This window comes from Eumetopias jubatus, unplaced genomic scaffold, assembly GCF_037043125.1.
Source record: "Eumetopias jubatus isolate StellerSeaLion01/CBP00866 unplaced genomic scaffold, mEumJub1_p1.0 scaffold_9, whole genome shotgun sequence".
NCBI lineage: Eukaryota > Metazoa > Chordata > Mammalia > Carnivora > Otariidae > Eumetopias > Eumetopias jubatus.
The window spans coordinates 123,341,564-123,358,275 of record NW_028274815.1 but is presented as its reverse complement, the minus strand read 5'-3'; the positions used below and the strand labels follow the sequence as shown (position 1 = coordinate 123,358,275).

At 43.8% G+C, this 16,712-nt stretch overlaps 1 protein-coding gene across 1 annotated transcript in view; it reads left to right on the top strand.

The window, feature by feature from the left end:
* PTPRT (protein tyrosine phosphatase receptor type T) overlaps positions 1–16,712 on the top strand; it is an 856,863-nt gene that overhangs the window by 444,474 nt on the left and 395,677 nt on the right. Inside the window, exon 9 of the mRNA XM_088026646.1 lies at positions 5,887–5,996. Within this exon, the coding sequence (XP_087882772.1) occupies positions 5,887–5,996 (110 nt within the window). The remainder of the gene's footprint in view (positions 1–5,886; positions 5,997–16,712) is intronic.

The following is a 16,712-nucleotide window of genomic DNA, read 5'->3' as shown; positions in this document are numbered from 1 at the left end:
TTTGGTTTTGTATTTTATGATAATAATGGTCCACAATGGGTTGGAAACAACAACCACTACAATGGGAATAATAGTCACTTTTATTGGAGGTAGTTCGAAAAGTATAAATAGAATATGTCACAGAGTTAACCCAACCAAGCGGTGAGGAGACTAGGATATTCATCCAATAACTTCCTGTCTTTCATTGCTTGAAGGATGTTTTTAGGGGCATTAAGTCTCTGAGACTCCTTGCTTGCCCTGTGCGGAGACCATGTTTGCTTTCACAGCCTTCAGGTAGAGTAGCAAGTGTTTTGCAGTAAGCACTAGTGTATGGGCAGGGCACCAACAGCATCTGCTACTAAGTCTGTAGGGTTTTTTCTCAGCTTTATTGAGGTGTACTTGATAAATAAAATTGTATATATTTAAGAAGTACAACAGCATGATTTAACATACATATACATTGTGAAATGATTACCACAGTCAAATTACTAAGTCTGTCTTTCTCTTTCCTTCTCTAGAAAAGATCTGATAAATTTGACTACATTAAAATTAATAACTAATTTTTATCCAAAGGTAGCATAAAGGGAAGGGAAAACACAAACTGAGAGAAGATTTTTATAGCACACATAGCCAATAAAAGGATCAGTAACAAGAACATACAAAGAACCTCTACAAATCAATAAGAAAAGGACAGTAATGTTCAACAAACATTAAAGATACTCAGCCTCTTTAGTAAATAGCTAAAAGCAAATAAAACCTCAATGAAGTGTTAGTTCATGCTTACTAGATGGTCTAGAATTTTAAAATCTGATGGTACTAAATGTGTGTAAGGATTTAGAAATGTAGGAGCTTTCAGAATATTGCTGAAGGGAGTATAAATTGTTACCGCCACTTTGGAAAACAATTTGACTTTACTCAGTAAAGCTGAAGACGTTTATGACCCTTAGTCTACCTAGCCTATTCCCAGGTACACCTGAGTGAAATCTTATAAATATTGAACTGAATGTCCAAAAATATTCATAGGAGCTGTGTTCTAAAATAGCTCCTCTGAGATGTAGCCCTATCATCCATCTATAGTACATCTCACCATCTCCTAAATGACAAAATAAGAGTATATTCATAAAATGAATGAAATAAAATTACATGCATCAACATTGGATGAATCTCAAACAATGTTGAGTGACAAATGCAAATCATATAATACAAATATTCAGTTTCATGTATATATAAAGAAAACCAGAAGAAACAAAATGATGTCTTGGGATACATGTATATATTTATAACTCCAAATAAAAATAAAGAGAATGATTAACATAAAATTCAGGTTAGTTACAAGATTGAGTGTTTTTTGTTTTTTGTTTTTTGGTTTTGGAAGGTGGAGAGAGAAGTCAGCAGTATGGGACACACAGGGTGCTTTAGTGAAACAGTGATGTTTTATTTCTTAGAGGGGATCGTGGGTACATGTGTGTTCACTTCATAATTATTTCATAAACTATACATTTATTACTTGTACTTTGGCTTATGATAGATTTCACAAGAAAAGCTTTTAAATGGAGTCAAGAGTCATATGAACAAAAGCAATAAAGTCCTAGGAATGCTATTTGTAAGAAATTTTAATAACGTTTTTAAGGGAGGGACATACAATAAGAACATCAATAAGTGAAGATTTATACAGCATTACTGGTGGGGGGACCTATTATAAAAAGGCATCATTTGTCCCTCAGAGAAGTGAAGAATACAATGTTCTGGTGGAACATTTTTGAAGTTTTGTAAAATTTTTCCAAAGCTCTTCTGGACAAACAAATGGGGAGTGAGAGCCCAGGAAACTTTGCGAAAGAAGAATAATAAAAGAAAGGAACTTTTTCTGTCAACTCTTCAAACGTGTTATATGAGTAAGCAGAGAGATACTGTCAGATCAGAGGCTGGGGCTCAGTGAAAGAGAACAGGGAACCACACAATACCTGTCAGCATATGTCAGCATAATCAAACATGCCAGGAAAATGGCATTTTAAATCACTGGGGAAAGTTCTGACCGGTCAATTAATTGTCCTAAGAAAACTGTAAAGAACTGTAGTTAGATTTCTACTTTGTGCAATGTATGAAATACATTCCAGATGGATTAAGGAGTTAGGTTTAAAAGGAAAGTGGGGATAAATCAAGTCGGAGAACATACAGATGACTATTCCTCCGATCTGGGGTGAGAAAGAGAATTTGCTGCAAACTGGAATCAGGAGGAGAACACGTCGCCTGAGCGCTAGCAGCTTGATATTCACACTCACAGCCTCCCCTGGATAGACCCTTGTGAAAACCGGCATCTGCATTTCTCCATTCAGCTCACTTTGCCCCTCTTAAAGCTCCTCTAAATTCCTGACTCTTAGTAGGTGGTTTCACCCTCGCTTCTCAAGAAGATGGAGCCCCAAGGACACCTCAACTCTCCTCTCCAAAGCAGCTGCACATTTTCTTGTCTTCTCTCACAAGGGGGAAGGTGCTTTCTCTCCACCCACTGAGATTCCTGCCTTTTTAGGACAGGACCACTCCAGTCATTTCCTGTCCTTTTCGCTCTTCTACCTCTTACTTCAGTTTTGGATTTTTCCTGGTCGCCTGTGATTCTCCCATAACATCTCCTGCCTTGGGGTGGGGGGGGGGGCACCGCTGTGGTCCATAGTCCATCCCTGCTCTTCCTGCATTCCTGCCCCTCACGGCCCAAATAGCTGACTTGAGTGGGCACAGTCCCTTACCTTTGGCTCTCTTCTCCGTCCACAGCAGGAGAGCTGAGAGGCCAGCTTTCCCCCTCAATTACTCTCATGTAGGTCACAGGTAACCTTGAAGACAGTACATTCAGTGGGCAAATTGAAGCTCACAGTTTCCATGACTATCCAGCCACATCCGTCACTGCAAACCAGTCCCTTCTAGATCCCTCTTTGACTGCTTCCATGACAGCCCCCATTCCTGGTCCAGAGGTTCCTCTCTGAACATGGTTTCTTAGTTTCTCAGTTTCTTTGTTTCCTTTTGATCGTTAAGATGTAGTTCCTCGGGGCGCCTGGGTGGCTCAGTTGTCGAGCGTCTGCCTTTGGCTCAGGTCATGATCCCAGGGTCCTGGGATCGAGCCCCGCATCGGGCTCCCTGCTCCACGGGAAGCCTGCTTCTCCCTCTCCCACTCCCCTGCTTGTGTTCCCTCTCTCTCTGTGTCTCTCCGTCAAATAAATAAATAAAATCTTTAAAAAAAAAAAAAAAAGATGTAGTTCCTCTTGGCTTATTCCTGGACCTGCTTTTTTGGTTCCCCTCTAAGCTGTCACCCAACTGCTTGTCTATCCAACTGCTATTCAGTGTTGCCATTTGGGTGTTCTACACACACCTCAAACGGAGCATCACAAAACCCACCAGCTTCCTTTCCAAAACTAACCCTCCTGTAAGGATCCCTTTCTGTGAAAAGCACTCTTACCCACTCCAGGTATCTAAAACAGATGAGCTGGGGTCTTCCTTGAACATTGCTTCCCTGTTTCACCCTTATCCATCATCAACAAATCACATTCACTTAACAGTTGCAAATCTCCTACACCGTCTGCTTCTCTTCTATACCACCATCACCCCGTTGATGAATTACCATCCTTTCTCCCCAGGATGGCCTTGCTTCTTCCACTGTTGTCCTCACAAAGCAACCCACCACATTCCAACACCTACCCTCTGCACTTTTGCCCTAGGAACTTTTACTAATCCATAGACTTTTATCTTCCACTTAGTATCCTGAGTTGCCAGACTAGATTTTCTCTGCTTGTTATAATTCTCCTGATCCTTTGTGCGCTTACCTCAAAGTCCTGATATTTGTGGCAAGGATGAATAGATAAGGGAAAGCAATTAGAGATCTGACAACTTAGAAGCTTATAGATACCTAAAAGATTCAAGAAGCAAGTGAAAAACTGATAAAAATATTTGTAACCTATGCAAAGAGAAAAGTGTATGTCTTTAAAAACAGATTATAATTACAAACTCATAAGACAACGATGGACAAAAATGAAGAGCCATAGAGGAAAATGAGAACAGGGTATAAAGAGCATGTTCATAAAAGAATCAACGCAAATGGCCAATTAAACTGAAAAAAAAAATCTGCACTCTCCAGTTTTCTAAAAAGGATACACACACATACACTTAATTTTTTAAATAGGCAGTGTTGGCAAGGATTGGGAATAGTCATGTTCTTCTTTTGGGGAACACAGAATGGTACAAACTGTGGAAGGCAGTCTGACAGTACGTGTCAAAAGCCTTAAAAATAAAATAGTTCATCTACTTGGGCTCAATAAATTAATTTCCAAGAATTTATCTTTGGGAGATCAGCAGAGTTTCATGAAAATACTTATTTATAAAAATTCTCATTGCAGTGTTACTTATAATCATAAAAAATTCAAGCCAATTTTAATGCCCAGTAATAATGGTGACTATAATGGGGCATTAAAATGCATGGCCCCAAAGAACATTTAAGGATTTTTAAAAATCTGTGTTTCGTTCAGTGATAAAAGAAGGTCACAACACAATATGTGTTTAATTTTTAAAAATATGTATATGCATAGGCATAAAAATACCGGAAAAATATCTCCAGTTATGGGGATTATGAGTGATTTTGTTCTTTTCTTTTTTTACCCTTTCTGTATATTCTTAATGTTCAACAAATTCTGTGTATCATGTCCATAATGAGAAAAACTAAATATATTTTAACAATAGGGAACTGATTGCAACATATGGCCAAGACTATATTGAGAGGCATAGCGTGGTGATTAAGAGTATATGCTTTGAAGCTCACAGACAGGTGTTCCGTTCCCTCTTTACAACTTAAGAGCTGGATGACCTTGAGCAAGTTATTTAATTCTCTTAGCCTCAGTTCCCTTATCAGCAGAAAGGAGATAATACATACTGGGCAGAGCTGTTTTGTGGCTTAAATGAAATAATGTATGTAAAATTCTGATCAAAGAGTAAGTGCTTAGTAAAAGTACCTGCTTTTATAATGCCAAAATACAAATAGATCCAGTAATGGTTTACATGAATTCATGATTCCCTAGGGGGTTATAGCTGGAAGTTTGGAAAATCATTTATTTTATGGTTCAGCATCTTCCAGACTGTCATAATGATGCTGGAATCCAGCAGGAGGACGTTGCCCAAGAAAACTGACCTGGTTACAAAAGCAGCCTAGGAGAGGTTTTGCTCATTAGGGCAAAATGCTGGCATGGGTCATTTATTCACCTACTCGACCAAGCAGCAAATGGTTATTAAGCATCTACCGTGTGCCAGGCATTAGAGACTCAGCAGTGAGACAAACTAGCTGCCTTGGAATGAGACAGACTTCTTGTAACTGGATTGAAGTTTCAAGACACATAGATCCTGTTGGATTCAGGAATTAGGAAACTAAGGAATATTGGAGACAGATTGACAGGGTCAGAAAAAATGGCAGTGAAGCTCACTTTTGCATTCCTCTGTTACCAATCCTAAGGCAAGAGTCTGATTCTAGAATCCCAACCGCTGGGGGTGCCGTCATCTACTGATGTCCTCCCTGTGCTGGTCAGTTTAATTCCAGATCAGCCTTGCTCAGTCTGCAAGATAAAAAGCCATTGACTATCCAGGAGAGGAGTTTGCAAACTATGGCCCATGGGTCAACACCAGCCAAGTGCCTTTTTTTTTTTAAATAAAGTTTTATTAGAATGCAGCCACATCCATTTGTTTATGAATTGTCTGTGGCTGTTTTTCTGCCACAAGCACAAAGCTGAGCAATTGCAACAGGTACTGTATGGCCCACAGAGCCTAAAGTATTCATTATCTGACTCTTTATACGAAAGCTTGGCCAACTGCTCTTCGAGGTCAACAGGGCTGGGGAAACGGGAAGGAAGGTGACATCAGGTTCCTAACTTTTCCCTTCTGTAGTTCCAGGAGCTGTTCCCCTAGAATCCATTCAAGGAGGGCCCTTTGAGGAGAAGATCTACATCCAGTGGAAACCTCCCAATGAGACTAATGGAGTCATCACTCTCTATGAGGTAAGAAGACCCTTTTGCTGTACCGCTTCGCTTGGCTTTATTCAGTTTACTTCAGCATGAAGTTGGTGAGTTCCTCCTGTGTGCAGAGCTCCATTGAGGGCATGAAGGTGAGTGAGAGACATAACTTACAGAGGTTTCTGACAATGTAGTGGGAAGGAAACACAAGGACATACAGCTGAGCTGCTCGATAGCCCCAGTGACAAAGAAAACTGGACATACCACACATTGAAGTGTTTACTGACCTCTTGAGAAAGGAGCCAGCACTCAGAGAGGCAGACTGTCCCAGCAGAGCCAAGAAAACCCCCACTTGGCAAACAGTAGTGACAGTTCAGTTTGTCTGGAAAACCACAGTGCTCACATGTTGCTCATCCTACACCTGTCGGTTTCTGGGCTTCCGGAATAATTCCAGTGTCATTCTCTACCCTGGGGCTGCATGATTCTTGAGCCTTAATATCGCTCTGTGACTACAGCATACTTTGTTGCTGCTTGGGTGATGGTGTCCGAAAGCCCCCTCCCAGCATTAGCAGGGCCTTATCAAGTCAGAGATGGAGCAGAACCTCTTCCAGCAGGAAGGCACCCATCAAGCCAACACAACGTGGCTTCCTGAAAACTTTCAAATCTAGAACAAAGTGTGTAGAAGTCCATTGCAAAACAAACACAAACAATAAAACTTCAATAAGGCGGATGGAGCTGAATTCTAGTACTGAGATACGGTCAAGGTTGACTCTCCTCCCACCCCGCATATTCTGAGCCCCCCGGAGACTGTGGCATGGGCTGCGGTGGAGAGCTCAGCAGTGCAGAGGTGCAGAGGGAAGAGTGGAAGCCAGAGCTGCAGGGATGGAGCCCAGCGTGCTGGCCGTGCCTCTGCGGTCTCACGTGACTTCCTACAGTTCTTCCTCTCTCCAGGCCTGCTTCCTCCCCTGCAAAATGGGAGTGGAGATGGCTGCTTTAGGAGGGTTCCTCTAGAGGGTCTGAGGTGGGAAAGGTTCCAAGCATCCCCAGGCTGAAATGTACTGCAGACACTGAGGGCTCACGCAGGAAGGTCCTTAGAGGTATTGAGGTGTACTGAGAGTGAGCTGGGGAAGAATATCCCCACGTAAGGGAGGAAAGTTAAAGAGGATTGGTGAGGGAGAAATATTTAGGTGAATTTGATGGACACAAGAGCTCTCTAGAGAGACCTGGAAGGACCTCAGAGCTCTCCAAGAAAGGAGAACACCATCCATCATGTCCAGGTACTGAATAAAATGCCTCAGCTCACAACATCTATCAAAAGAAGAGCTGTCTAATGCTCCATCTTGGGACACGTGGTTTGGAGAAGCTTCCTTTCTGGGGAACCCACTAGAGGAGGGAGGGACCATATTGACCATGTCCAGAACATGTTCAGTAGTACGTCACTGGGGAAGAGAGGGACTGGATCCTTAACTGAAACAAAGCCCCATCATTTCAAAGCTACCTGTCATTCTTTGTGAAGCAGATGCTGCAATCACACACACACACACACACACACACACACATATGAAATAGACATCTACTGTGTGTGGCAACCTGTTCTTTGTAAAGCAGAGGGAAGGGACCCAGAACTTAGGGAGTTAAGTTGCTTGGTACTATTACGTAAATGGCTCTGTATGCCAGATGTTCGCGATTTTGGGAATTCACAGGCCAGTAACATTTCAAAAGGTTTGGAGGACCGACATACAGTTCTTTACCATTTTTTATCAACATCATTTCATAAAAGACATCATTTCAAAAATACAGAAAGGACATAATTTAAGAATAAAAGGCAGTCCTTCAAATTGAATAAATTTAGCTTTATGAATAACTCATGAGTCTCCTTATTTTCTCTCTTTTTGCCTTGAATTGAGGACAAGTTTGTCCTGAAAAGGCCCTAGTCCTTGTGCCTAGCTGCACTTGGAAACCACTGGGCTGGGTCATGTGGCAGGTGGAGTCCTAGCCCTGCACAGACCGACTTCTGCCTTGGGAGCAGTATACTTCTTCCTCTAATGGGATGTACCCTGGGCTGGGTTGGGAAACCCACTCGTGCCATTCTATGAGGAGAAGAGAGGAATAGATGGAGAGAGAGCAAGGGAGCAAGCCCAGCTGTGAGGGGCATGCCCTGTTTGAGCAGCAGCTCCTTGAAGTTGAGGGCTCGTTGTATGGCACACTCTCTGGAGCTCTGGGCACCAAGGTGGGCACAGATTAGGGGAGTGTTCCCTTCTTTTCACTTGTGTGTGAGCCCCGAACCTTGTGTGTTTTCAAAGACCAGTCATGGGGGATGCTGGCATTTCTGGGATGGGCTGTCCTGGACAGAGCTCTGGCAAGACACCTTCAGATAGATTTTTGGCTGCTCTCTGGGCTGTGATTACAGAGAGCCAGAGATGGAAGGCTGTAGCCATGTGACATGTTTGTGAGCTCGGGGGGGGGTCATCTTTTGGGAGTATGCTAAGCTTCTTGGATGTTGCTGTGAAAGGAGCCAGGGAGGTCGTGGGCTGAGGTCATTGTATTTTGAGCATAAATGTGGCTGTGACCATGAGCTTCACAAGCTAGTGGGGCCTCAGAAGGTAAGAATGCTGGCTTTTGAAGTCCAACAGCCTAGTTCTCAACCATAGCTCTACCACTTGCTTGCTGTGTAACCGTGGGCACATCAAGTAGCCTCCTGTTTAATGCTGTATTTGGCATTTAGAAATAGCATCAGTAAATGTTAGCTCTCACAGTACATGAAGATAAGGAAATTGAAACTCAGGTCAAGTGTGGAGACCAAGGTCATAGAGCTGAGGTGGCAAATTTGTGGGTCCTGAATTCAAGTGTGGTTGCCTTGCCCCTTACTCGGTGTGGTCCATGGACCAGCAGCATTGGCATTACCTGGGAACTGGTTAGAAACACAGCATCTGAGGCCCCACCAGACCTCCTAAATCAGAGTCTCCATGTTAGCAAGATTCCTGGGTGGTTCACGTGGGCATGAAACTTGGATAAGCAGTGCTCTAGACCACACCACTCTTTGGAAAATTTCAGCAACTGATAAGAGACTCTCCGCCTAAGCAGAGAAACGGGGAGTCCCTTCCATGCTGGGCTCAACCCATTCCTGCCTCAGATCATAAGCAGGAGACCTTGCTTTTAAAGACATTTATAACAGAGTTATGTGTTTATGAGGCAATTTCCAAATTTAATTAGATGAAACCAATTTGATTTTTAAAAATCAGGTTCTGGTTGTAATTTCTAGAGAGGAACCCATAAATTACAAATCACCCTCTTCTGGTCTCAAACAGTATATTTTGTGACAAAGAAAAATAGGATAACACAAATAGAAGAGAAATCTAGGATTCTCTCTACCTTCCTATATATAATCTTGGACTTGGCAAAGTCAAAAGCCAAGAAAAGGGGCAGTGGATGTAGTAAAGAAAGGGTTATGACTATGTGAATATTGTCCATATTATTCAGTGCAGCAGGTTCAAGTAAATTTAAAAAATTAAATTTCCTTCCCCATGAGTCTAAGTCACAATGTCTGGGTCTATCCTTGGACAGTTCTGCCAAATCTGAATGGCTTTGATTATGTCTCATTCTGTCTCTGGGCTTAGTCCCCTCTTTGTAATATGAAGGTGCCAGATTATTCCAGGCTTCAACTGGGTAAGAATCAAGAGAAAAATAAATCCATGTCAAACCCATAAAATTAAAGGTTTATACCTCATTTTGGAGTTGCTCTGCTGTTGAAACTTTGCCTGTGGCCAGAGTCTTTGAACACAAAGCAGTGGTGACACTTGAAGAAAAACAGCTAATGCAAAGGCCCTGGGGTAGGAATGACTTTGGCATGTTTAACAAATAGGAAGAAGGTCAGAGTGACTAAAGCTTCAGAGCATGGATGATGATGATGAGACCGTGGGGGAAGTGTGTGGGCAGGGTCAGATTGTGCAGGGATTCTAGAGTTTGTGCTTTATCCTTAGAGAAATAGAAAGCCCTAGGAGAATTTTAAGTAGAGGAATGAAAGAATCAGATTTATATTTTTTCAAAGATCGCTCGGCTTTTATGTGGCTAATGGACTGTGGGTACACAGGCATCTTGGAGACATCTGGAAAATGTGCCAGAGGCAAGGACATTTCCATTACCTATGATATTGCAGTGAGGGCTCAGCTCTTTACTGGAAGATCTTGTACCCAGGTAGAAGATGCAAAAGCTTTGTCACATCTGCCTCTTGCCTGCTGCTAACCTGGTCTTTGACGCCTTTCTTTCAGTCAGGAGTTCTTATTTAGATGCACTCCCTGGAGCCATGGACCATGAGACCCTGGACCTCCCTTCCCTAAGGAACAGGAGTCTAGCCCTGTCCCTAATGCCCCTTTGAGGCTGTGAAACGGTCTAATTCTCCAGCAGTTATGACCTCTCTCCCTGCCCACCGAAGTGGGAGCTCATGGTGCTCATTGGAGCGCACCGAAGCCAGCCTCACCTTCACTATGACAGGAGGCATTAGGGTGAATTAGACTCTGGCCTGCAGATCCTTGGGGATTTGTACTTTAGTGGGACATACACAGTGCGCCTCTGTGATCGGTTTCCTAACAAAGTGACACATAGTGCCCAGGGTTGGGTAATGTCAGAGGCCTCATCTCCACAAACCAACAGATCAACATCAGACATGCAGAATCTCAGGCCCCAGCCCAGACCCACTGAATCGGAGTCTGTGTTTTAACAAGCTCTCCCGATGATGCACGTACATATACAAGTGTGAGAAGCAGTGGGCTAAGACATCTTACATGTTCACAGCTTGGACCCAGGAAGTTCTGCTTGATAAAAACACTGCAGGCCTTGAAGGAATAATTCTTCCATGTGGCCACTGAGTGAACGGAGTAATATCCCTGCTCACGTGGGACCCGAGGGCTGAATAGCTTCATCAGGGATGTGGACATCAAGCCATTTCCATAGACTCTTCCAGAGCCCTGCTTGGGTTTGGACGAGATAGCAGGGTTCCCCTATCCAGGCCCTGCATGTGAAGGTTGGCGTGGTCTCTCCCACTCTGTCTCCGCTCTTGTAAACAACACAACTCACCCAAAACAGACCATTGCAACTGCAGACGGGTGCTTGCAGCCAGAATGGGGTCACAGAGGAAACAATCCCGCCAGTTGTTTAAAAACTCTTCAATAAAATCCAGAGGCAAGCTGTTCGGAGTTCATGAAAAACAGTAATCAATACGCGTTTCAATTCAATTAATTGTTCTCGTTTCTGTCCAAAAATAAAAATCACACAGTGTGAGGGAATTGGGCCAGAAGATGTTACACTAGCAACTGGGTTAACGAAGTGTGAAAATATTTAAAATTCAGACACATGAAGCTTCCCAGTAAGCCTTGCTGTGGAGCACTCAGAATCACCAAGTTTCTAATTACAGTGTATAAATCTGAGAAGCTTAAAGGGAATGAGAGGACCCTAATGAGGCAGGAATGGGTGTCTTGATTATGCTAGAGTTGATTGACATTTATCTTGCAAGCTATTCTAGGTGCCTGGCGTTCAGAGTTAAATAAAACACAGACTTCGCCTCAATAAAACAAGGCGGCATTCCCATGTGGGAGCACTTTGAAAAGTGCGATAGGTCAGAGGGTTGTCAATGTTTTTCCAGCATACAGATGGCTGGATCTGATCTGAGCAAAAAGCAGAGGCTCCATCAGAGCGCATTACAGTAAGGCTGAGATTGGGAGGGATGCTGCCTGGGATTGGAGCACGCACACAGGGATGGAGAGAGGGGGCCAACTGCGGGCATGGGCCCCTGAGCAAGCTTCCACAGAGGGAGGCCCATAGGAGGTAGTGACGCAGCTTGGATGTTCAGGCACACCTTCCTTCTGTCCTTTGGCTTGGCCACAGTAGCCTCTTAGGGCTCCCTCTTGCCCAGACACACACATGGCTCTGGTCCACAGAAGGACAGTGGGGAGCGATGGAATGTGGTATACCTCATGAGCTGGAGGTGGTATAGGAGGAAGTGACTAACACAGCCCAAAGCAAGAATTTGCATAATTCAGGCTGGATCTACATTAATTAGGACACACAATTTGCATAATGCGGGTGGTTATTGGGTATAACTTGAGCCAGGCTCTAACTAGGAAAAAAAAGCTCTTCTTTCTTTTGAATTAAGCAAGAAATGTGGGAATCATTCATTCCTCCCCACCGGCCACACATCTCATGCTCTAGTAAGTTTGATTGCTCCCCCTGCCAAAATAGACACAGGTTAGGTCACGTGGCCCCATCTCTACCACCACCCTGCTCTGAGCAGTCACCCGATGCCTGGATCATTTGAGGACCTCCCTACCCATCCCTTAACCCCCACTCACACTATTCCACTGCATGCTGCGGCCAGACAGATCATCTTAAAGGTAAATCCGATCACATACCTTTCCTGCTTTGGCTTGGTCTTAACTTTGGGCCCTGAATGATCTGGCCCCTGCCTGCCTGCCTCTAATGTCATCCCCAGCCCCTCTTCCCCTTGCTTCTGTGTACCAGCCCCCCTGGCCTTCTGTGATTTTCTCAATCCCATCGCGTTAGCTCCAGCTCATGTGGCTTTGCAGATGTCATTTCTTCTGCCTGTAGCAGTTGTCACGTTATAGTTCTCACGACTGGCTCCTTCCTCTCGTTCACCTCCAAGAGACATGTTCCCTCTCCCGTCCACTTCGTCCAGCAACTTGCTTCTTTCTTCCCTACAATGTTCACAGTCTGAACTCATGTTGTTTGTGTGCTTTAGTGTCATCTGTGGGACCTTTAGGCTCATAAGGGGGGTGGGCCACGTGATGGTTGTTTGATGTGTCAACGTGGCTGAGCCGAGGTGCCCAGATATGAGGTGAAATATTATTCTGGATATTTTTGTGAGGGTGTTTTTGGAGAAGATTAACATTTAAGTCAGTGGACTCTGAGTAAAGCAGATGGCTTCCACAGTGTTTGTGGGCCTCATCCAGTCTGTCAAAGATCTGAATGGGACAAAAAACTGAGCATTCCTGAGCAAGATGGAACTCTGCCTGCAGATGACCTTCAGAATTGAACTGTGTCCGTGGCTCATCCCCTGTCCTCCAGCCTGGGAGCCTTTGGTCTTGAGCCGATGCTGGCCATGTATGTTTTTGCTTTTCATTGTATATTCAGGACCTAAAACAGAAGTTTGCACAGAGTGTGTGCTCAATAAATACTCCTTGGGTGAATGTGTAGATTTGTGCTTTGTCTTAACAAGGGGTAATGGTGAAAGTTTTATCCAACAGTTTTAGTGGTTTCAATCTTGGCTGAAGTTTAGAATCGTATCTTGAGAGCCCCAAAACATAAATAAATAGGTAGGTAGATACATAAATGGATGGATGGTAGAAGGATGGATGCCTGGGTCTCATTGCAGTCCAAATAAATCCGAATCTCTGGGGAAGAGTCTTTATCCGTGTGGGTTGTTTTTTTAAGTTCCTCAGGAAATTCTAATGTACATTCAGGGTTGGGGAAAAATACTGCATAAAATGAATCCAATAAATTCACTCTGATACGTTATCCTAGCCAAATACCAGCTAAATAAACACAGTCTTGACTCTGGCCTTCCCTTGTCTTCATTTGACTCTGCCAGAATCCAGCATTACCTAATGTTATAGTATAGCCAGCTCACCCATACACAGGCAGGTGCTAGGTAGTAATTATTCTAAGGCTCAAATTCGAGAAGTGCTGTGGCCTTTTTTCCTCACGGTTGCTGAATAGCTTGTGGAGTAAGGGAAGGCACACAGAGCCTTACCAGTCTGTCAGTATCCTGTTGTGTCTTATCACTGGTATCTTGCAATTCTGATGCTGGAGCCCAGCACAAACTTTACCCTATGAATATTTTCCCCTCCCCTGTATGGGAGAAATTAGTTCTGTTGTTTATTTGCGAGATTAAAAAAGACATACATACACACAAAACTCAATAAATCTGCCCAAAGGGCTTCTTCTAAATCTTAAAAGTCAGGGCCCTGGGATGTCCGGGAGCCATTTTTCCTAACCCTCAGCCCATCCCTCAACCTCCATAGGGCATTGTTCTTCCACAGACTTGAAAATGCAGGCATCCCTGGGTAGATGCCCTACAGAGGTCTGCTGGGCTGACAAGCAGGTTGACAGGTGTTTCAATAGAAACGGCTGTGGGTTGAAAAGAATGATTTCTGGCACTCAGAGTCTGGAAGGAAAGGAAGTTGTGTTCTGATGTGAGTAAGTTATATTTATGTAAGTGAGACCATTAGAGCTGCCTGTCATCCACTTGTGGAATACCAGGAATGCCTGTATATGTGCCTCAGGGTGTTTCTTTTTTCTATTACAACTTGGGTGTTTGTGGAGGAGCCAGGTAATGTGACAGGAGGAGAATCAACGGATGTATGGCACTTGTTACGTGAAGAACAGCAAATCGTGTTCTCCCGGCAAATAGGGAGCCTTTCGCAATAAACATTAATCATCGGGTTAGCTGTAAGAAAACAGGAGAAGTTGCTGCATAGAGAATATTCCCTCAGTGTGCATGTGTGGATGAGTATATGTGTCTTGGGTGTGTGTGTGTGTGTGTGTGTGTGTGTGTGTGTGTGTGTGTGTGTGTGTGTACGAGCCTGTACGTGTGTGAGTTTATGTGATTGCACACTGGCACGTGTACGCACATATGCACTTATGTGTTCATCTGCATGTGTGTGAGGCTGTATATGCTCAATGGCATCCTCAGAATTGCTCTGTTTCTTTGGAGAGTTAACTGTTGGAGGCACCAGAGACACCGGGGGCTCTGTCTGTCTGCTCCCAGACTGGAGGAACTCCAGGGCACCTCCTTTCCGTGCCATAGGAATGTCAAGGGAGAAGCTCCCTGCAGTTTCCGTAGGCTCACTGCTCTTTCTCATCCCCTTCTGCCATAATTCCTCTCTTAAGGAAAATTTTGAACTAAAAAAGAAATCCACAAGTTAAACTTGAATCCCTGGCATTTGCCGTTGTCCTCGGAGAGTGGAGGGAAGGAAATGACAAGGTAGTTCTTCATTTGGCACACCGCGGGCTCTCCTTCATGTTCCTTACGTGGCAGGGAACCTGTGTTTTGATACGCTGTACACCCAGAGGACTGTGTAGAGAAACAGCTGTACACACAGCCACGCAGCCAGAGATGGAACCCTCTCTTTGGCTACATGGTCCTTTCAATAAGCTGTGCCCAGAGGCGGTGTCTAAGCTGCCAAGTGCCTCTTTAAACATCATAAGCCATTCTCTTTTCATCTCTGATGTTTTACCTTGTCCTCCTGTTGGAATTCCACCCGGACTGGGCAGTGCAGCGTGGCCTTTCTGCTTTTAACTGGCTGGCTCTTCCGTTTCTGTTGTGGTCAGAGCACCCCTGCATTTGGGACCCAAACGCCTTCATTTTGGTTGCGTGATTGCATGATTGCAATTCTCGCCTATCATCAGGACATCGGAGGTTTCCTTTTGGAATCTCTGGAGGCTGGAATTCAAATCTGTGATTCAGAGATTATCCTTTCATTGACCTCAGGAGCTAGCCAGTGGCTCTCCTCCCCTCACTCTGAGCTAAGGTCCCCTTTTCTGTGACTACTACTTCTTCACACTTGATTAAAAGAAAAGTAGTTCCTTAAAACTTAACACCCAAGAGCCTTGGCCTACATCATGATGGACTCAATACATGCGTACATATATCCAGCAGGCACACATACATGCATACATACATACATACAGCACACACACATGCATGCATGCAAGCAAGCACACACACATACATGCATGCAAACAAGCACACACACATACATGCATGTAAACAAGCACACATACACACATACAGGCTGGGTCACCTTCAGAGCCCTTCAGAATGTAGGTCATAACAATGGTTATTGCTTTCTTGGTCTTCTTTTTATTTTATGAATATTTTTAGCATGCCCATGTCGTTTCAAGCCAATAATAAATTATGTGATTAGGAAATTTAAAACTGACTTTTAGTTTGCCATGGCCAAGTAATAAATTTCAGTGAGTCCCTTTCCCTACCTGGACCTTGGCTTTTGTATCCAAGACCTGGGAGAATTGGACCAGATAGCTTCAGAGGATCCTTCCTGCTCTGACCTACCACTTGGGTCCCCAAAATTGAATTATTTTTACTCCTAGTTTCATGAAACACTTTCCTCACTGGTCTGTGCATGACCCTCATTTGTACTTAGTCTTTATTTCATTTTTGTAATAACGTTCCAGCTACCGAGGCAACCAAAATTTTGATGGTGTCTTGTATCTACTTATGAGCTACTTTCATTTCAACCTCCTGACTCCCCCTGCTCTCCTGAATTCTGTATATAATTCCTTTTTATATAACTTTACTACTTGTATGCATTTCTTTTTTTAACTATTATTTTTTTTATTTTTTATTGTTATGTTAATCACCATACATTACATCATTAGTTTTGGATGTAGTGTTCCATGATTCATTGTTTGTGCATAACACCCAGTGCTCCATGCAGAACGTGCCCTCTTTAATACCCATCACCAGGCTAACCCATCCCCCCACCCCCCTCCCCTCTAGAACCCTCAGTTTGTTTTTCAGAGTCCATCGTCTCTCATGGTTCGTCTCCTCCTCCGATTTCCCCCCTTCATTTTAACATATATTGCATTATTTGTTTCAGAGGTACAGATCTGTGATTCAACAGTCTTGCACAATTCACAGCACTCGCCATAGCACATACCCTCCCCAGCGTCTATCACCCAGCCACCCCATCCCTCCCACCCCACCCCCACTCCAGCAACCCTCAGTTT